The sequence below is a fragment of the Meriones unguiculatus genome, chromosome 7 (assembly GCF_030254825.1).
Source record: "Meriones unguiculatus strain TT.TT164.6M chromosome 7, Bangor_MerUng_6.1, whole genome shotgun sequence".
Classification (NCBI taxonomy): Eukaryota; Metazoa; Chordata; class Mammalia; order Rodentia; family Muridae; genus Meriones; species Meriones unguiculatus.
The window spans coordinates 31,385,348-31,408,052 of NC_083355.1; the positions used below are offsets into that span (position 1 = coordinate 31,385,348).

The following is a 22,705-nucleotide window of genomic DNA, read 5'->3' on the forward strand; positions in this document are numbered from 1 at the left end:
GCATTTGCTTTATATATACAAAAGTAGTATGTTTAATATATAAAGTTAGATCTTTTCCATAATACAGGCATAAGTGTCCTGAAATTCATGTATCACCTTCCTGACACCGTATATTTCATTACACAGTGAGAGAAAATAGTTCTCTTCATGTGTGAGTGGAGTGTTCTGCAGTGTCAGAGATAATTTTGAATCTGTCACCTATTCAACCATCACAGCACCTTATGGGATATTTGTCTGTAGTTTGCAAACAAAGCAACAAAAAAAAAGTTTTTCTTCTAATGGGTACCTCATAACTTAATGACTTTCACCATTTCATTCCAAAGCAAATTGATGAAGTCTGGCGTGAAATGAGATGGATCACGGATGCTCTACAGTATGCAAGATACAAGCAACCAGTCTCTGGCTTGGCCATCACTAAGCTGATAGACCCCTCCAGTGAGCAGAATCTAAAGAAGATCAGTTCTACGTCATCACACATAGACTGTCTTCCATCAACATCCCCATCCCCAGAGATGCACAGAAGAAAGGCAGTGAGCGGTAAGCAGTAAAATCTGAGGTTCTTTGGCTCGGCTGCCAGGTTCTTGACCTGTCTTCACTGATGAGGTTCTTTGTGTCCATGCATTGGTTCTAGCAATTAAAAGAAACAAATCCAGAACCATGGATGGGTAGGAGACTAGGTCAACAGCATGAGACCACTTCACTTCACTGGGGGTTAGGGATGGTTAGGCCAGTGCTAGTCCACACAGTCAAGATACAGAAGGACCCAGAGCAAGAACGGAAATCCAGAAAGTACAGATAAGGCCTACGGCAGTTCCTGGTGAAAACATCAGCCCAGACTCTGGTTCTATGAGAGGTAACAGCTCAGGGTATACCTCCTACCCACATCATGCCCTCAGGTGGAACGTGAGGAAGAGAGAAATCTTGGATAAACTAACCAGCATCCTAAAACGAAAACCAAATAAGCTCAGGATAGTCATGAGCATGCTGTTCTACGGAACAAGTTGAAAGAAATGCCTCAGAGTGCCCCTCGGAAATGAGATTATATGGCAAACACTATTAGCAAAAACATGGACTGGAATAGCACAAATTTCTACAAAATATCTTTGTGCTCATAGAAAAAAAGTGGGGGCTATAAATAGAGGACATACTATCTAATACTCTTTCCTGGAGCAAGTTCAGTCTAGTGTCATTTTTCTAGTCAAGAAAAGCAATGGCCATTCAAAGTGCCTTCCCTAATTCTACATCTTAAAAGCTCACCAATATTATAATCTCCATAATAATATTTTTAGTGAGCAGTTCTGATTTATACGCTTGTCCCATAGGGGGCAGCAGTGGTGCAGCAGAAAGAGCCCTGTATTCAAATTCCAATTTTGTTTTACTAGTTGCATGTGCTTGGACAGATTACTGCATCTCAGTATTAGTTTCCATACATGTAAAATTAGAATAGCAATACCTACAGCCGGAGGAATCATTTGTGAGTAAAACAAACTATCAAAGACTGAAATGTAATGGGAAGTATATTATAAATATATTATAAATATGTAGAATATAAATATTTTATGTTATCATCTTAATATAAACCTTTAATAGGAATATGTGCCTTTCCTGTAAGCAAGTCTGTATGTGCTTCTATTTTAAAAATCTCAGTCTCTAAAAGTCAAAACTTAGTTCATGGAAGAACATGGGAAGCAGCTAACTTTTATTACCAAAAATGTTTAGGATTTGCAAACTAATTCAACAAGATAACTATTTCAATAGTTTCTAGGGTCGTGTTTGTTTGTTTGTTCTTGTTTTTACTAATTTACATTAGCCTTGGGGATACAAATCAAATCTCATCTCTGCCAGAAAATGGTCTAATGGAAGATTTACATACTCTGACAAAAAAAAAAAGACACTGTAACTGCCTATGGGTTACAGAGGAGATTGGCAGCATTAAGCCATGTGCTCATAACACCAAAGCTGGAGGTGACGGAAACCAGCAGGAGAGGAGCAGGAGAGAGAGAGAGAGCTATGTGAGCAAAGAAGAGAAAAGAGAGAGAGCTATGTGAGCAAAGAAGAGAAAAGAGAGAGAGCTATGTGAGCAAACGGGACAGACTCTTGTGTGGTGGACTTCAAAAAACTGCAGTCAGCCTGGCCGACTGGCAGGATTCTGGCTACTCACTCGTCTTGTCAGTATGTATGTATGTATGTATGTGTGTATGTATGTAAGTGCGTATATGTTAGCTGTCTACTATATTCTAGACACTGTTTTGAGTAACCAGGACATAACAAAAACTGAAGTCTCTGTGGCTATGGAACTCAGTCTAGAAGGGATGGCAAAGAAAATATGAATAAAAACAGAATAGCAGACCATTAAAACTCCAATATACCGATACAAAACAACTGGGATGAAGGCAGACAGGAGGATGTTGAATTCTAGGATGCACAGCAGAGATCCACTTGAGAAGGCGACATCTTAACCCACGATGGGACAAGGCAAAAATCTGGAGCTGGAGTTTTGTAAGCAGCAAAGTAACAAAAGGCCTTAAGGTAGGGTGAAAGAAAAGCCAAGTGCCAGGGCCGTGCTGAGTGAAAGATGAAGAGTAAGACACAGGGTAGCAACCAGGCAGCGGCATCAGGCAGGATTCTGTAGGTCCTGCTATCAAGTTCGGATTTCCTCATCTTGTGACAGAAGGCCACTAGACACCATAAACAAGGAGTGATAGGATCTGAGTTTCTCTTAAAATTAAATCTCACTATTGTATGAAGAGAACATACAGTGAAAATACGAGAAGCGGGAAGATTATGAAGCTAATAAAAAAAGAAGAAACTAACAGGTTTTCACGATGTTATTTAGCCCCTCCCCCCCAAAAAAAGGCATGAAAGAAATAAAGGGAGACAGAGAGAAAGAGAGAGGGGAAAGAAAAAAAAGAAAGAAATAGAAGAAAATAAGCTTGAATATCTGGGCATGTTAAATATGAATAGCTTTGAATATTTCCACAAAAATAAACATTCAGGAAAAATACAATGTAAAGACGCACAGTATCTGCCACTCTGAAAAGATAACCAGGCTAATAATAACACAGATTTAAGATACTGATGGATCATGCCCGAAACTATAAAAATGGATGAGATTACCTAGACAGTGTATATAAAACATGAAGAGAAACACTATAGAAGGTGCCCTGAGGATCAACAAGACATTAAGAAGGAACAACCAGCAAAAGAAGATTAATGAGAGAGAGAGAGAGGATGATGTCACAAAAATGAAAGCATCTCAAATGATGGAAAAAAGTTAAATAAAACCACCATACATTTTCTGATATTTTGCTTCTTTCAACAAGGAAGTCATATGTAGATGAGAGAAGGTTGTGATGAAAGAGAAGACCAATAGGGCATACTCTAAAGTCTTGGCTGTGAAAGAGAAGACAAAAGAAAGGCAGAAAGTACTAGAGAAGTGTAAGGTTGGAAGCCAAGGTCGGAAAGGCATGCTCCAGCCTTCCTTAGTTTATAGAATCCTACAAACAGCTTTGCAATTCTGTTTCCACCTTCACAGCTCATCTGCTCTCTCTGTTCACAGAATTTTCCCAGTGTTTAATCTTCTAGCCACAGGTTCCCAAGTGGGCTCCTCCTAGACTCTATGAGGGTGGCCTCCTCTATGCCCTAGAAATGCCAGACTCTCACGTTGGCCTGAGGATGGATTACACACACTCCCTGCTGGGAGGATCTGCCCAGTTGCATTCAGATTTTATTATTAACATAAAATGTGAGTGATCATCATTCTGTTTCTTAAAATATAATTCTCTCTTGGGTCCATTTATTTCTCTGAAGCCGAGATTCCTTAGGCTGTGAAACACCAAGTCATGGAAAGCAGCAAGTGGCAAATAGAACCTATTGACAAGAACACACTGTTGAGCACTAGGGAGAAACAGTGTGCTATCTCCTTGCAGAAGAAAAGCACTTCAGAGCAGTGCGATCTGTCCCTGTACTCTGTCCTCTCCATACGTGTGACCACTCTGAGTTGTTTGGAAATCACTTGTGACTGGGGAGAATCTGATTTAGACAAACAGCCCACGCTCACTGGGTCACTCACAAAGTCCATAACCAATTTCCGTTCTATGTCGGCAGAACTTGCTCAGCTTCTAAGGGGCCTGCTGCAAATATAGAGCCTATCACAAACTTCCCCCTTGGTGCCAGCCCAAGACTCTGTCTTGGAGTTGTCGAGTGTGCTGGACTTGTTTGAGCAGGGAGTAGAACTCTAACTTCCCAATTCTGTGTGGTTTTCAAAACAGAAAGAACTCGTCTGAGTCAATTAAAATTAAGCATCTCCCAAGGGCCCAAGGGGAAAAGTTGGCTCTAAGACAAGTTACCCTAAAGCAGGGGCAGGGAGATTTGGTCCATCGCATGGGCATTCTTCTCCCACTCCTTTTCTGTGGGCACAGTGTCACAGGAAGTAACATTCTCCCCCGACACTGATGTTTCTCCTGGGGACACGTGGGCAAGGCAGCAGAGGGAAGATCGGCTGTTGCTTTCTTCAGATGTGCTTGAAGATCATCCCAGTCTTCCAAATGTGAAACTTCCTTACAACCTTTCCCCAGAAGAGGTCAGAAACAATGTGGCATAAATCAACTCGTCCCTTGAGGTACTACTACTTCTGTTGGGAAATTAAAAGATGAACAAAACTGCCTAAGGCTTGATGAATTGATACATTTTTAATTTATAAATTATCTAAGTTCTATTAAATACATGGAAACAGAGTCAGTGAGGCATATATGTATGGATAGTGATATGTTACACATGGATATAGATTTTAAAGAAAGCTGACCTGAAATTCCTTTCTTTCTGTCTTGCCACTAACACCACTACCTACCACCTTTAAGAAAAAAAAAAAGGAATAACTTTAAATAGACAATTCGTTCCAGAAATGTCATCTTCCCATAATATTTTCAAGACCCACAGCCTCTCTACTCTCCTGCTATTGGCCTGACCCACAGAGACCAGGAGTTACCACACCCATCACAATGGAAAGAAACCCAAGCTTCCTGAGCCAGCACTAATAGTAAGGGCAAACCTTCACCTAACACCTCCCAGGTCATGCAGAGAGGAAGCTCAGCTTCTCCCAGTGCTGGCCTTCCCAGTGCCCTCCAAGGGAAAGTAGGAAGCACCACATCAGCCAATACAAGCTGTGCAAGGTGCCTGCCATGATTGATGGAGCAGATGACCTGGATCGAGTGAGGGAAGCTGCACTTTGCATTCTTGTCCAGGAAGGGAGGAAGCAGCAGTGGCCTAAGTCCTTGGAAACTCTCCAGGGTGCCCTGGATGCATCCTGGAGATTCTCCCAGCATGCTCTGGGAGGGCTATGCCACTCCAAGCAAGAAGTTCTACTGCCTTTTCTAATAAATAACCCAACAGTTGTGAAAGTCAAGTATTATGATCAAATGGCACTAGAACAGCATTTCCTAAGGGCGGGTTCATGAACCAACAGGTAACTTAACACCCCATTCTCTGGCTCTTTTACACCTCCTTCCTGGGTTACTATAGTTATAATTCTTAGCTTTATTTACCTCTTATCTCTCATGCTATAGGAGCCATATGGTAAACTATATCATTTATTAGCTCATTATTTACTATCATTAGGAAATATAGTACTGAATACCATGCAGGAAAGCATTCCTCTTCCTGATCATCAAGAGAATTCTCACAGAAACATCCTCCAGTGTATTTGAATATTTACTTACAATCTTAATTAATAACCTTCATCCCTCAATAATACTAATACTTTCTCTCTATATGGTACCTAAACTATACTCAACAAATCTATTTAATCTGCATAACACCTGTGGAAGCCTAACAACTTCCACTCTATAGACAAGGTTCAGATGAGCTAAGTAATTGGCTCAAAACTGAATACACAATAAGAAGCAAGGCAAGGCTGAGGCCAACGATGGTCTCACTTTTATGAGATGTTCTTCTGCACAGGTGGGTGGACTCTCACTCAGTTCAGGTATCACCGAAGATAGAGAAATGGTATGTGTGGTTGTCCTCATAAATTTCTCTGGCAAGCCAGGTAAATTAGATCTTCCCAGGATGCCTTCAAAAGGACTGCTTTTCAGACAATCAACCTCACTCCTCTTTATGCGACCAGATTTCCATATTCATTCCTGTTTCGCTCTGGCTCAGTGTACTTCCCACACAAGGGGCTAATTTGAGGACGACTAAGACACAGTCTAACTGGAAGGACATGGGAAGGGTCCCATGCTCTGCTTAATCGCCATGCTCAGATTAGATGACATAAGAAATGCAGAAGACTCTACATAGCCTCTTGCTTACTTTGTTCCTTAGTCCATTCCTTCACTGACTGAAGTTGAAACTATACTAAACAGAGATGAGTAAGACAGGGTGTGTGCTCTCCAGAGGGCATATAGTCCAAAGAATGAAAGAAATATGAGATTAGATCATTTATAGTGAAACTTAGGAAGTGTAGCAACATGGATATAAATAAAGTACTCTGAAAGCTAAGAGAAGAGAGCAACTGATGCTACCTGAGGAAGTTGGTATGGGCCCTCCCAAGAGACTGGATCTGAAAATATGACACACTACTGACAACTTACAACATCAGCTTCTCTGAAGCTACATTCCACACTCCTTGGTCTTCTCTAAACAATAACGTTTCTCTATTTGAAAACTGGGATGCTGGCGAGGTGGCTCAGTAGCACTTGGGGCTCTTGCAGAGAACTCTTGCAGAGTTCAGCTCCCAGCACCCACGTAAGTTGACTCCAGGGTCCCAATGCCCCTTCTAGCCTCATCAGGCACCTGCATGCAAGTGGACATACACATACAGATACAGTAAAAAGTAAGTAAATCTTAAGTACAAATTGCTTTAGCTAAGTACTTGACTTATCCACTAGAAAGAGAAAGATGCCAAAACTCATCAGGGACCACGTCTTGTTACAGTCATTTTACTGTCTGTTTCTAGTGGGTTAAATCGTGACACCATCATCTCCCGTAAGATACGTCTAAGAGTTGACCTTTGCATCTTGGTCTTGTGGCCATATTCAGAAAAAAAAAAAAAATCTTGCAAGATATAACTAATGATCTTCAGATAAGACCATTCTGAATTATCTGGGCCCTTAACCCAATATCAAGAGTCTTCATAAGAAACAGAAGATATGGACACCGGGGGAGGGGGGGAGCCATGAGACAATAAAAGCAAAATGAATGCTACCAGAAGCCAAAAGAACCAAGAAACCATTCTTTTCCCCCTTAAGAGGGAATGTAGTCCTGCCTATACCCTGAGTTTGAATTTGGACTTCCAGGGCTATGAGAGATACACCTTTATTTTCTGAAGCCATCGAGTGCTACATATGCTAGATCAGTGACAGGGAAACCAATGCAGGAATGGGCAGAGCAACACCTAGACTCTCTTGCCAGGAACTAAAACTAAAGTAATTCTGTGTCAGTCACTCAGATGAACCAGATCCCTGCTTTCAGGATGCCTCCAGAGAAAACCCACAGAAATTCTGGGGTGGCTAGCAGTCTCTGGAGAAGCATGAATCTGTATCTGGGTACCTGTTCTGCATTAATCAGCTACATCAGTTACAAAATTTAATAAGTTTAAACTTCAGTATTTTCATTGGCAAAATGTGAAAAAAAAAATAACCAAGCATTAAATAAAGCTGTTTGGTGACTTGGCATTATAGATGGTTCACGGTAACTGAACACCAGATAGTGTTGTTATTGTTGGGATACAAACAAGCACACCAAGATAGCTTCAGTAACCATAGAGGTGGGGAGGGAAATCCAACTAAAGTCAACTCAAATCTTCAGTTAGCCTCTCTCACTTCCTGACTCCTAAGGCGCCATCATCAGAAAGAAGCAACAATTATGGGCTCCTGTTTCTTTCGGTGTCTGATTTTCCCCCATTAGAGGTTGGAGAAAGCACTGTCTGAACTGTTTTTTTAAAACTGTGTGGCTTGGAGGCACAGCTCAACAGTGGAGCACTTGCCTAATGTGCCCAAGGTCCTGCACCCAATCCTCAGCACCAAAATATTTAAAACAGAGATGGCAATCACTCAGTTTAAGCCTTTATTCCTTTCTCTCTTTTTTAATGCACAAAACAAAAGCAAAAAACTCTTCATTAAAAAAAATTTTTTTAAACCTTTTCATATTTATCCATCTTTCCTAATCATTTGTCTCCGAGGACAACATATTTTTCTGTCTCTGAAAGCACCAACAGTGGTTCTCACAACCCTGATCCACCCACCTGTTTATAGTCATCAGCCTCATCATGTATCTTCAACACACATACACACACACACACACACACACACACACCTCTTCAACCTCCTCCCTACCATAGCATGTTCCCATTTAGTCTCCTGGATTCTCTGGCCGTCTTCTGAAACACAACTTGACCCAGATCAAATCCACCATCCTTCACCATCATCACCATACAATATGACAGCCCTCCTGGTTTTCCACGTCTACACTTGCAGGCACTGTGATTTAAAAGCTTCTAGTGACTTTGAGGCATCATAAATGTCCTCCTAATTGTCTGAGACACTCCTCCCTAGAACTCCCCTGATTACCAAGCTCTCATGCAGATTAACAAATCTAGGCAGAGATGCTGGCCCTGGCTACCTAATCAAAAGAATCTCCCTCCCGAGTCGCTCTCCAGCTAAAGCCCAATATCATTTTGTTCACAGAACCTTGTATTCTCTAGAGTTTATGTTTTCCGACTGAGTTGTTGTCTGATTCACACCCTAATTAGATGCTTAAAAGCAGAATCCTTAACCGTCTGGCATAAATTCATGCTCAATAAACATCTTAAAATGAGTGGCTTTCCTGCAAGTCTGCTTCCTCCGTGTAACCACTGGCACTGCTCAGCACCACAGCCTGAGCACGGAAAACACCGAGGGAGCGTACAGCCGAGACCTACCTAGCTTCCTCGTTGGCCTCTATGCTCTCCCTTCTTCACTGCTGTCTCAGACTGTCCTACATCACACTTCCCGCCCTGTCCCTTCCTCAAAACCCTTCAGTAATTATCCATTGGCTATAAATCTTGGAGCAAGCTTCTTATCTAAGCATTCCATCCTTTCTTGTTCCATCTGCTTTTTAAATTGGATTCTCTTTTAAAATATCTTTTTTGAAATAATTACAGACACAGGATCGCAGAAAGTTCTTGTATTCCCTCCCTCACCCCCCCATATTAACAATTTACACAACACTTGTATGTTATCAGAAGACGAAAACTGATATAACCCACATTGCAAGTTTAGATTTCACCAGTTAGTTACACACATGTTCTTGTGGATGGATCTACACATGAGATAGCCTCATATGTACAGCTTGACACCATTCGGTCACATGCTTGGCATTGGATATCAACCACCACGGTCATGATACTCAGCTGCAACCTTCCCAGGAAATGCTCTCGGTTACCCTTTCATAGACTTACCACTCTCCCAGCCCTCCCCATGGCAACCCACAATCTGTTCTTCATCTCTATGTTCTAGCACAAATATTACACAGATGGAATTCTTTCCTTTTATTGGTGAAAAGTATTCCATATTGTAGGTGTGCCACAGTTTAGCCATTCATTCATTGAAGGACATAATGGCAGTCCAGAGTTTTTACTACCAAAAAAAGGGATACTTTGAACTTGTGAGCACAAACAAGCCTCAATTAGAAAAACAAAACCTTCCAAGTGTGCAGCTGTCAACCCTTCCACTGTAGCTTCTGATCTCCCAAATTCCATTTTTGCTCCCACGTCCTAATCAAATGGACTTGTTTGTACCATTTTCACTTTTTCCCATTTATAATCCTGTTGTCATTACAAGCATAACAAAAGCCTGCTCTGAATCACTTTTAGAAAGTGGGTGCAGAAATGAATTAACATATAAAAGAGTAGACAAAGAAGGGGGGAAAAGGAATAGACAATGAGGGGAGAAAAAAATAAATAAAAGATGGCGTACTAACTTTGCCCCAATAAAGTGGTATCTCTTTTTCCTACAAACCTGCGTCTTATATACTACACTTCTCTTATAAAACCTATATTCTGCCACAGTCCTGTGAACACATACTTGCCTCATATTTGCACTAAAACAGTAAAATCCCAAGAAGCAGATGTTCTGACTTCTTAGATATTTTAGTTCCACTTGTGTACTGAGTACAAAAGTTCCACAACCTTCCATGGAGTTACACTCCAATAAGTCCATCATAAGTGAAAAATAAAATAACCTGAAGAAGTATTTAATACACCTAACTTACTAGGAGGTGTACAAGTAACCTATAGTTAGGGTCGGGATCAAAAGACAGCGCACACACGCACACACACACACACACACACCATGAGTGTGAAATAAACAAATGAAGGGGGGAGGAAAAACAGGGGAAACATTCTAGATAGCTAAAAATCTCTAATACCAAAAAGTCCTGAAACTGACTCCCTAACAAACTCCATCCTTGCATTTTTCAACATTCTTGCAATAGTCATGTCTACCTTTCCGCCATGAACAAGCAAACAGGGGAAGCTTATGGTTTTATTTTGTTAATACCTGTTGTATTCCGTAACATAAGCCACTCCTGAATACGGGCTCCCTTGAAGAAACTCTACAGGTAAACCCATTTCCTTCTCTTAGTGCTTCTGCGCCTCTAAGTCTGCTTATCACAGCAGTCTCAACCCCGAGATGAAGTCTAGTTTTTCACTACTACAAATCACAGTGCAGCAAGCGACGAGTAAAAATGTCTCCGTGCGCACATGGTGACAGTGTCTCAAACAGACATCAGAAAAGGGACTTGTGAGGACAAATGAGATACACACATTTTTTTAACAGACTCTGCCAAGTTTCAGCCCCAAAAGCTGAACCAACTTAGATTCCTCATCATCATGTGAGAGCTCTTGGTTGCCCACACATCAGGAACACACAATACTGGCACTCTTAATTTTCTTGTTGTTCTTTTGTAAACCTGTAAAAACTTGCCTCTTTGTTCAGCTCTACTTTATTAATTATTACCTGAACTGAAGAGAGTGTCATAATGTGTAAGTCAGCCATTTGTGTTATTCTTTCCAAATGTTTGTCCGTACCTTCTGCTCATTTTCACTGTCTTCTGATGTGCAGTTCTTTATATACCCTGGATAGGAACTTTTTTGTTATAATGCTATTATTCTTTTCTTACAGCCCACCGCTTACTTTCTTTATTTATGGCATCTGTTTGTTTTACAAAGCATCTATGTCAAATTAATCAATCACTTCTTTAGAGTTGTAGAGTGTGCCTTATTTCAAAAGGCCTTCCCACGCAAAAATTGCACATATGTTGTTTTCTAATATTCTGGAATTGTATTATTATACTTAACCGCATGGAATTTATATTAAGTAAAATAAATAAGTCTTACTGCATTCTATATATACATACATATATATGTATGTATGTATATACACATACATGTATATATATATATAATGCAGTAAGACTTATTTATTTTACTAAAAGGATATTCAATTATAACAACACTACATATTGAATAATCTATTTCATTCACTAATTTGAAATATTACTTTTATCACATTATCACAAAATTATAGCTGCTTTCGGGCTTTTCTATATTCTACACATCCATCCATCCATTTCTATACTGACATTATAAAGTTCAAATGGCCAAAGGTCTATAGTCTGTTTTATGTGGTTAACCATCTCTTCCCTAATTATATCTTCAAGTTGATCATTCTCATAAATCTCCTCTAGACAAATTTTTCAAAACCATTTACAGAATTCTATTCTAAAATACATGGAAAACTTTATTAGAGTTGCTTTAAATTTCCAGTGTTTTTTAAGAAATAGATTGTTCAACATACAGTGCTGTAACAATCGGCTATCCTTTTAGTAAAATAAGTAAGAATCCTATTTATTCCACATTCCACAGATAGAAATAAATTCCATGTGGTTAAATACAATAAACAAATCCCAGAATATTGTAAAACAGTATTTTTTTATAATTTTGTGTGGGAAAGCCTTTTAGACAAGACATACGCCTAGAACTCTAAAGAGGTGGTTGATAAATTTGACATAAATGCTTTGTAAAATGTTTTCTAAATTAACATGTATATTATTTGCCAAGTAGCTACTATGGGCTTAGCACTGTAGGAAAACCAACAAACTTTAGATGGCACTTGCCATCAAAAATATTTGATACCATTGAGGGAAAAGATATAACCAATTCTTGCATGAAATGACAAGTGTAGAACCAACTTTTAGCTCACTCCTGAGACTGATTTCTACCTCATTCTTTTTTTGTTTGTTTGTTTGGTTGGTTGTCTGTTTGGCATTTAAAAAATAAATCTCAATGTACTGAATGTTTATATTTATAATCAATAGGTTTTAGTCTTCCCAAGTAAGTTCCAAAATTATCATCATGTATAGTTAAACTGAAGCTTAAAGAAGTAATTTTTCCAGGGTCACCAAAAGAAGTACAGGGCACTTAAGAACTGAAACCAGTTTTCTCATCTTCTGCCATCAAGGTCTCCTTCCTTCCCCCTTTTAAGTTGCTGCTGTTTTGCCAAATGCAAAATTTATCTCTGATTCCCTTCACTTGGCCCAAAATTTGGCTATGAGTCTCAGCATTTCCTTCAACACCCTGCTCGTAGATTCTTTCAGACTCCGTCTGTGGGAGGCTCCCATCCTGTTCTCTGTCTTCTCTTGCTTCCCATGTCTATCCTGTTTGGCCTTCTGGGTGAGGTTTCAGCCTCTTCCCTAGGGTCCTCCTTGTTGTTCAGGACTATATATTTTAGTATGTTTATCCTATATTATATGAGTAATACCCACTTATAAGTGAGTATATACCACTTTTCTAGTTCCATGGAAGAAGGGGGAGATAGAAAGACCTGAAGGGAACAGAAACTCCACAAGGAAACCAACAAACCCAAAAAATCTGAGCCCAAGGGGTTCTGCAGAGACCAATGCTCCAACCAAGAACCATGCATGGAGAGGACCTAGACGCCCTACTCATATGTAGCCCATATGTAGGCAGCTCAGTCTCCATGTGGGTTCTCTAGAAAACGGGTGACATGGACTCAGTGGCTGGCTCAATCAACTACTCCAGGGGCAGGGGGAGGGGTGCAGCCTTGCCAGGCCACAGAAGAAGAGGATGCAGCCTGATGAGACCTTATAGGCTAGGGTCAGATAGAAGGGGAGGAGGACCACCCCTATCAGTGCACTGGGGGAGGGGCATAGGGGGAGAAGAGGGAGGGGAGCTATAGCCAGGATACAAAGTGAATACATCATAATAAATAAATAATAAATAGAAAAACATTACCTCTGAAATAAGAACAGAGAAATAATAACACTCAGCTTTGATTCTCACCCATCCTCTCTAAAGGCAGGTGCCAGAAAATAACCAGAGGATTCATGTGTGGGAAGTGAGGGAAATGTCCCCCCCAACTGCTGTCCAGGCTAGATCTGTAAGTTACCTTTAAACTAAGATGAGAGCCTACTATATAATCTGCGGGGTACCGTTCTCGGTGAAAATGTGCAGCCCTTGGCCCAAGTGTTGAGAATTTCAAAACGTGACAAAAAGAACAATAGGAAATGCCTTTCCAAGCAAGGGTTGAACCTGCTTCAGCCTAGGGATAAAACCCACACTAAGAGTCTTCTTCCTAACGTCTGTCCTTCGCTTTGCAGAGTCCCAGCCCTGCTCTGATGAAGAAGGTTGCTCAGAAGTCTTCCTCCCCACAGACAGTGACTACGACTCCAGCGATGCCCTGAGCCCACGAGACCTGGACCTGGTTTACCTGTCATCACATGACATTGCCCAGCAGGCCCTCAGCGGCCTGAGTGGCAGCGCCCCAGACGTCCTACAGGTGCACGACATGAAGGCCACCATGGGGCCTGGCCAGGACCCTCAGGGCCCCCCGGTGCAGGGCCCAGACACTGACCACTCATGTGCAGAGTTCCTCCACAGCCTGACCCTCACGGGCTTAGCACCCAAGAACCATGCCAAGATGGTGCCGGGCACGCGGCCGCCGCTGGGCTTCCTGGGAAAGCGGAAGCCGGCCAAGCACCAGCACTACGGAGGCTTCAGCCGCCACCACCGCTGGCTGCGCATGCACAGTGAGACGCAGTCGCTGTCGCTCTCCGAAGGCGTTTACACCCAGCACCTGTCTCGGGCCTGCGGCCTGGCTCAGGATCCCGGGGAAGCAGAGCGGCCTGGGCCTGTCGGGGATGAACCTCGGGGTCTGCCTCTGACCCACGCGGCTAGCCTCCCGGAGGAGCGGAGGAGCTGCCTCCAGGACCCAAGGCGGTCAGTGCACAGAGTCTATGTGGAACCCTACCCCGACACACTCGTGGGCCAGGACACAAAGCTGTGGACCCGTCTGAGCCCTACCCCTGCAGGCCGCAGCAGCCTGCCAAGCCCCACGAGTTCAGAGATAAGTCCAGACCCCACTTCTCCGGTTTCAGAAATACTAAGTAGTATGCTTTAGGAAGAGCCCACACTGGCTATCTTGCATTTCCTTCACCATAGCCCCATCCTGCCCCCCCCCCCACTGCGTTCCCAATTTATTTTCAAAAGTTTTGAAAGTTAGAAATCCAAAGGTCACGGGTTTAAAACTCTTTCCCCCCCCCCAAAGTGAGGGACAGGATGGGGAGCAGGGGAGGCTACAGTTGTCACTACCATTCCCACCTCACCCTAGAAAATGTGGGCGTCTGAGACCCGTGATTCACATACGTAACTCCTTTTGTAGCACCTGCGGCCGAGCTAGGCCAGCCCAAGGAAGACATCTGCGATTTTCTGGTCAATCTCAACCCTGGGCTTGGTGTTCTTTTGTGAGTTTGTGGCTGATGAAGGAGTTCAATGGATGGAAATAAGATTAACATAGCTTTTTTCTCAAATCCAAACTTTGAGAAGAATATGATGAAAAGAAGCCCGAGTTGCGTCTCAAGAGCGAGGGTTCAAGTAGAACTGAGCTGGCTTTTCCCTCAGTTAAAGCAGGCTATTCTAAAGTGCAGGCTTTTCAGGACTCCCCAAGTCCAGTTTATCTATCGGCACTTGCCTGGGCAAGTGGGGCTTGGGTAGGCCTTTTCTTCACTTAGTGTTATGTGGAGAACACCAGAAACAAAAAGTGGAGGACACTTCTTTTCTAGCCCTGTTTTGCAAGACAGAATAGGGCAGGAAGCAGCCTTTCTGGCACGGTCAGATCCCATTCAGTCGTGACAATGAACAGTAAATTATTCCAGAGTGCAAAGAGATGGCTGAGTTAAGTGAAAGCCTGAATTATAGCAATGAAAGGGGGAAAGGGAAAGAAACAGAAATCCTTTCTCTTTGCAGCAAACCAAATGAGTCCACGGCGTCTGTACCATTTAGAATGGCGGTGAATCCGCACCAGATTTTAAACTGATGAGTTGCTGAACTAGAAAGTGTCCACCAGATATGGTCAGGTAGTGATAGGCTCCTCCAAGCCTATCACTTAGAGGAGCACATCATCAGTCATCCCTCATCACTGGTCAAGACTGTTGAAGGCTGGAGTGGGTACGCTCCACTTTAACCCTGCGCCTTATAGCATGAGTCCCCCACCCCCTTCCCCAGGCCATCGGACCCATTTGGCCATACGGAAAATGTGTCCTTAGTAGCCTCAGCTGTGGTTTAAGCCAAGCGTGTGCTCAGTAGCACCTGGACATCCTGCTTCAGTCACATTGCCTCCTACCTGAATTTCTCACAAGTGAGAAACTCAAATGGAAACAACACTGCAGATTCAAGAGAGGCACAGTTCTCCTAGAGCCAAGACCATTCAGTTCACTAACATTCTAGAGTCTTTTTTTTTTTTTTTTTGCATAGCGGGCCTTTCCATTAACTGCGGTTCTTTGCTATCCTGTCCCTGTCCACGAAGTCCTACACTACTCTTGAAAGTTCATGCAAACTCTGTGTTCAGCATGGGATTCTAATTCCCTCTGTGAAAAAGATATTAAATGTAAATAATTGCCTGATCCAAAAGGTATAGTTTGGCCAGTTGCCTGTGGTTATTAGAAAACTGAAGCCATGATCTCAGCATTTTTTTTTTCCTCTTAAGAGATATTATGCTCAGTGAACCCTCAAGGAATCTTGATTAAAATATCTGCTGGGCATAGTGGCACCCTTTAAATCCTAGCACTCAGGAGGCAGAGACAGGAAGATCTCTGTGAGCTCGAGGCCAGCCTGCTCTACAAAGCGAGTTCCAGGATAACCAGAGCTGTTAAAAACAGAAACCTTGTCTTGAAAAAATAAATAAATAAATGAGATGCATAGAATTTCTTTGCTATACCTGGTAGGATTTTAAAATAAAGTTTTCTTCTGTCTCAGTGAATTATGGAAGGAATGAGGGTATGGACCTTAAGACTTTGTCCTCACAGATATGTCAGTTAAGGCTGGAGATGTTAAATGAGTGAAGATTGCAAGAGCTGTCTTAATGTCAGGATTAGAACTCAAAACACCTTCTTTGTAAAGACATAAATTGGCACATACCTTGCCATCTAGCAATTGTCTAATCTGCTTTCTTTATTTCATAAAGCCCTCTCCTTCTTATTCCAAATTTGAAAAAAAATATCTGTGCGCAACCTTTACGTTACAAGTTTCCAACCTTATGAAGCTCTTTATTGCCGGAGAACACAAATTTTACCAATAGACATGTAAGTCAACTAATAAAAAACCAACTTTAGGAGAAATGTCCATTTAAGTTATACCTCCTCCTTAATATTGGGAACGACAGAGTTGTCTGCATTTTGTTTTTACCCGTTTCTAATTAGAAAAGGGATTGAGCACACTGACTGCAAATCCATTTGTAAAATGGATTGCTAAAAGTCTGAAGAACGGAGAAGGAAAAATGGCGCTGGTCCTGACATTCTGTGGGGCATACGGGATAGCTTATGACGGGGACCTCCGACAGGGAGTCACGGCAGAGGTTCGACCACTTCCCTAGTCTTTTGTTCAGCAACTCACTAACCCCAACTACACGAAGTAAAAATGCACTCATTTATGTTGGGATTACTAGGTTAAATCATCCTGTTCCTCGAGTAGAAGAGGCACATGGAGAGAATAATATGCAGGGGATTTCAACGGACGTGCTCAATTTAGCTGAAAATGTCTTCTGCTAGGGAGATTCCCTCAATAATAAACACGCCCACCCCTGACCCCAATTTGAGAACTTGAACCAGTTTAAATTAAAGCACCGTAGAAAAAAAAATCACTGTGTTTTCTAACTCACAGTGCTGTCCTCATTCATTTTGATGACGTACACATGCGGGACTTAGAATATTGATTGATTTTTATCTTACTGCTTTTGTTTTATTTTGGAGATGATGAATGTGAACTTTTATTCTTTTCAAATACAATATAAGAGACTCCTGAGGAAATCTCCCTATCCACTTTCCCAGTTTTTCTAATCTGCTTTACTCAGACCTAAAATATCCATCTCCCATCCTCCGTGAAGATCCTTAAAATTCATGGACTGTGACCCGCCCATGTCTTTCTATGGTCTAAGCTGGACAGAGAACCAAAGAATCAAGAGTGGAGTGCATTCCAAGGCCATGGAACACTCACAGTCTAAGAATTTAGCCACATAATAACCATACAGCATCTCATGGCTATATCGAAGAGGCAGCAGCATGTGACAGACAGACACAGAATATGCCTGGCTAGAAGTCTCCCACTGAACTCCTGCTGTCTATTCATCAGGGGGCACATCTTGGAAAATAAAACTCATTTGTGTAAATGTAAATGCCACCACTTACAAGGCCGGGCTAGCAAGTCCTCTAGTTGGCGAGGGTACCTGGGACACCGTAATTAAAACCATTAACTCCAAGGAAGGGGTATTTTAAAAAGTGGGTACTTAAAGATGAGCTCCATCGGGTCTTAAGAACATTCACTAATACTCAAAGCAATAATTATACTGAAGAAAGTGGTTCCATTTGGTTCAAAAACTGAAGCCAGTTACAAATAATATCCTGCCAGCCCCCTTTCCTGAAGGGTTCCAAAGCACTTTATGAACAGCAATGACTGAACCCTTGTTGTACTCCCCTAAAGAGACCTTGTCTGGGAGCCATCTGGCAAATATCTACTCCATCCTTGCCAGGAGATCATGCCAGACAAGTGGAAAAGGAGACTGACCTCTCATTCATTGTTATCCTGACATACAAATGTGTACCCTGAAGAAGGTGAGCTCCCCTCTGGAAGACAATGCTAGGACAAGAAAGTGTAGCAGAAAACCCAACGCCTTGACATCTTCTTGTTCTTCACCCTCTACCTAAGATGTACTTGTTGCCTCAGAGAACTGTCCCTTCAAGCTGTCAAAGGTCAACGCTGCAGTGCATTTCAGAATCACAATTGTGTTACCAGAACACAGAAGTCACTAGTTTCAGGAAATGTCCCCAGTAGTGAGAGGGCACTATTATCTACGGTTTCTTAGTTTACTAGGCAAGAGCCTCACCCACCAGTGTGCATCTTTGTAGATCTGCTTATTAAACTATACAATACCGACTACAGGGGTTAGTTTCAGATTAACAAGAGAACAGGAAGTGTTTAAAGAAACTGTTTGGGACTCAATGGTATCTCTTCATGTAAGTGGTATATAAGGGAAAAGGATGTCTCTCTTTGTTGGCCACGTCTCCTAGGATGTCCAAACACATGGCTCATGACTGTTAAGCTAAACTTCCATAGAGCCTTATAAACAACAAGGGTAGTATATTTAAAACTATGTTGTATAGCTTGGAAACGTATCCTAAGATCTTAATTCAGAGTTTTTCTGAGGTGTTGGACTTTGCCATTAGCAAAAACAGTGTTTTTAGAGAAAAATCCATCGACTGTTTATGAAGCACTGATTTTTGCCATATCTCAAGTCTCTAGTTTTTCCACTGCACCTGCACGCGGCAGTTACGTTTGTGTTTCTACTGTAGCGTCTGCTTCCACTGGTGATGAATTTGTCAAATAGCTCTTCAGCAGTATAGATGATTTTACCTAACAATTGGGTGAGCGGATTTAAATGTTCCACTTTAGTAAAGAAAGTAGATGGTCTTTTGTTGTTGTTGTCGTCGCCCTTTTAAATACTATGCGAGGTATTTCTTTCCCAGTTGTAAACACTTTTAACTTCAACAAAAGCCAGTATTTAACTTAGTAGCAAGTATTAAGATGCTGCTAGTTAATGTTCTTTGCTTCTCTTCCTCAAATCCATATGAAAGTCTGACCAGACCCTCATAGGAACCATTATCTAATAACTCATTCACAAAGCCAAGTCTGGCAACTTACTGTCATCTGAGTTTCTGTGTTGCTTCTTGCCTTGTGACAAATCAGATGTATCACATAGCCCATGTATATTATCATAAACATCGTTTGATGTTTGTGATGAAAAAATAATCTCTGTGTGTGCGTATGCGTGTGTGTGTGTATGTGTGTGTGTGCATGTGTGTGTGTTGCAATGTGTGAGATGTTTCTTAGAAATAGTGACTGAAATGACATTCTATTAGGCAGTGTTTGATTGCTTCCTGCCTGATGTGTACATAGTAATCCGGCTGACTATCGGTTGTTATTTGTCCAGAACTTATTGTTTGCTGTTGCTCTGTATGAAACTAAGTGTCTGTTAAAATTTAGACTTCAGTCCAACATTGGCACAATTTTGTGTGCTTTATACCTCTGTAAATATACGAATGAATCTTGTGTGGCCTGTTCAATGTGACCTCCAATCTTGAAACAATAATATTCTGTAGTATGTACATTTGGAAACAATTTGATCTCTCAAATGGATATTGTGAATGATCAGTACCCGCAAGTCAAACGCAACACTGCTGAAATGCATGCCTCTTCAAGAAGAAGTCAGGAAAACAAGAATTAAGATAAAGTTTAATGGCAAGTATTTTTGATAATTTCCTACCTGCTTCATTGTATTTTCAAGAAAAAAAAAATGTGAACGTAATGTTAGCTCTCCAAGGGAATGACTTTGTCTCATAAGCATTAAATATACTTAATGTTTTACCCCAATATTGTTCAGATCGACATCAAGCATAAAGAACTCAAAACTATTTTTGATTCTTCATATTTTTTGATGTTTTAAGGTCAGTTTGTGAACCCTTTGTCTTCAGAGTTGAGAAATGTCAATTCAATAATAAACTAATAGAATTCTCAGCAGTTTGGCTTACGTAATGCTTTTTCCATGTCTCAATGAAGAAGAAAAAAAATTTTTTTCTTCAACCTGAGCTTTTAAAATGTTCTCACTAAAAATTTGGAAGCTATTGTTTGGGACATTGTTTTGACCAGAGTCCGAAAACTCTACCCACTTGGCTCTGGATTAATTGATAGGATCGGGATATTTCTCTTTCCTAATTTGTTATTGCCAAGTATTGAAAATACAGCATCCGATTACCCCATGGGAATGCCACTTGGCTATTGGAGCCTCATTGCTTCCTCTCTGTATGCATGTTTAAACACTCCCAGCTCATTCTGCGTGACCAGTCTGTCTCTAGTGCTCCCTCTGTTCCTTCTACTTCCATGCCTGTAAGGCTCCTCCTCCCCCAACACCTTCTGGCTGAGATCTGACATTTCTTCCATATCTAAAACACTATGGAGATTACTTCATACCCAGGAATCTGCCCAAATGTCCTCCTGAATCTCCGAGAACAGGAAACTTACTGCTTTGGATCATATTTGTCTTAGGCTCTTTTTCTGAACTCTTTTCCACATACATGTGCACACACACACCATTTATTGGCATGTTTGTGGCCATCCTTCCTGACAGCCTCAGAAAGCTGGTTTTGTTATTCTGGCCAAGTGTGCTGTTTTCCCTGCGTAAATTGTCACCTTTCTAAGTCAACTACCACTTTCTTTTCTTAATTCTGCCTTTAAATAAAAGTTTGCCTACTTTTTCAAGCCAAATAGATGGCGCTTCTCTTTAATATATCCTTCCACTCTTGAGGAGATGCCGTGGGGAGAGACAGGCTGAAATAAAGGGTAAGAGGATGTGACATTCCACTGGGTAAGTCAAAAACACGCTTCCATTGAATGGTTAGTCTTTCTGATAATATCGTGCCAAGAAATATTCAGGAGTTTGTACCTGTCAGCAAGACATAATTCACTCTTCTTCATAATTTAAAAAAAAATCTTAAGAATTAGGCAATTTAAAACTGTGCTTATTTTCTATCTGGAGCGACTAGTAAGACAAGGAAAAATTAATCCCTAGTTATCTTACCCACATTATCATGATGCCAAGGAAGTTTGGAGCTTTGCGAAGATTGTGTGTTTTTATTTCAAAAACACGTGGTGCATGCCTCTTTAAGTAGCATGTGGCGCTCTCACCTTATAGAGCCCTATCTTACCAACCGTTGCATCCAGTCGCTTCAGCAGAGAAGACACTGGTGTTAGACATCAGCTAGAGGGAATGGGGTAGCACGAGGATACCACACTAGGTACCCTCAGAGACTCTTAGTCAAAAGTGGCTGCCCACTTTGTCAGTTGTCAGCCCCCTCCTCAGGCACACAGCACAGCTCCTGCCACTCATAACTGCTAAACGGGAGACGGACTGATAACCACAAGAAGCACTTTAAAACCAGGTTAATTTCTATAGAAAGAAATGATTCAAGAGCCTTTCCGAACCTAGCCAGGCTTGAGCTCACTAAAATGGCTCTGATGAAGTGCGGGTCATCTCCTCAGGGTGCCCTGAAATCATTTCTTTGGTGTTGCTTTTAAAAGTCCCACCGGGCATCCCAAACTTCCCCCAGAGCACTGTGATTGCGGCAGGTCCCTTGGGAGGAAGCAGAAAAGTACCCCTCGTGATGGAGCATGTAGGCTCTTGCTCCTCAAAAATGAGTCAAGTGTCACCATGATTTGAGACTGACTAGGCACATCTCCTACCCCAGCTGGCTCTCTGAGATCTCAGAAGGCCGGAAAGCTTTTTTTCTTCCTCAGCTCTCGAGAACCACAGTCTCTGGCTCATTTGTCAAATATTCTTTGCTGTGCCATCATGTTAGAGCTGGACAGACGACTCTGGACAGTGACCAAGAAAGGAAGGGGTGTGTGTGTGTGTAGATACGTGCACACACACTTCTGGAATCCAGAAGACAACCTCAGGTGTCATTTCTCTGGCACCTTCCTTTTGTGTGTGTGTGTGTGTGTGTGTGTGTGTGTGTGTGTGTGTGTGTGTGTGTGTTTGTTTGAGATAGAGTTTCTCTATGTAGCCCTGGCTAGTCCGGACTTGCTTTACAGACCAAGTTGGCCTCAAACTCACAGAGATCCACCCTGCCTCTGCCTCCCTAGTGCTGGGATTACAGGTGTGGGCCACTATGCTCTGCTCTTCCATCATTTTTTCTTTTTTTTTTTTATAAGGTCTTCCATTGACCTGGAACTCTTGCCGAGTAAGCTAAGCTAGCTGCCCAGCAAGCTCTGAGGATCCACCTGTCTCTACCTCCCATTTCGCCATCCCTGGGATTACAAGTACTTGCCACCATGCCTGGCTTTTTCTAACGTGGCTTCTCGGAATCCACACTCAGGTCCCCATCCTCGCAAAACAAGTTTTTTACCAACTGAGCCATCTCACCAACCCAATGACAAGAGCTTTTATGTTTGTTTCACAAGTAAAAAGAGTAGGGCACAGAAAGTAAAACCCGAAGCCACACCCTTCTGACTTTCCAACACACCAACCACATGCCAATGAATTGGATCCTTTAAAGAGCAAAATAGAGAGGCCATTGGAAGCTCTCTCCTGACCACACACCCTGC

General features: G+C 41.8%; 1 protein-coding gene across 1 annotated transcript in view; it reads left to right on the top strand.

Annotated features, from left to right (window-relative positions):
- The window catches only part of Ankfn1 (ankyrin repeat and fibronectin type III domain containing 1), a 385,112-nt gene extending 364,999 nt beyond the window's left edge, over positions 1 to 20,113 (top strand). The window contains exons 19-20 of the mRNA XM_060386995.1: positions 324 to 537; positions 13,657 to 20,113. Of these exons, the coding sequence (XP_060242978.1) occupies positions 324 to 537; positions 13,657 to 14,456 (1,014 nt within the window). The 3' untranslated portion in view covers positions 14,457 to 20,113. The remainder of the gene's footprint in view (positions 1 to 323; positions 538 to 13,656) is intronic.
- Positions 20,114 to 22,705: the final 2,592 nt, after the last annotated feature.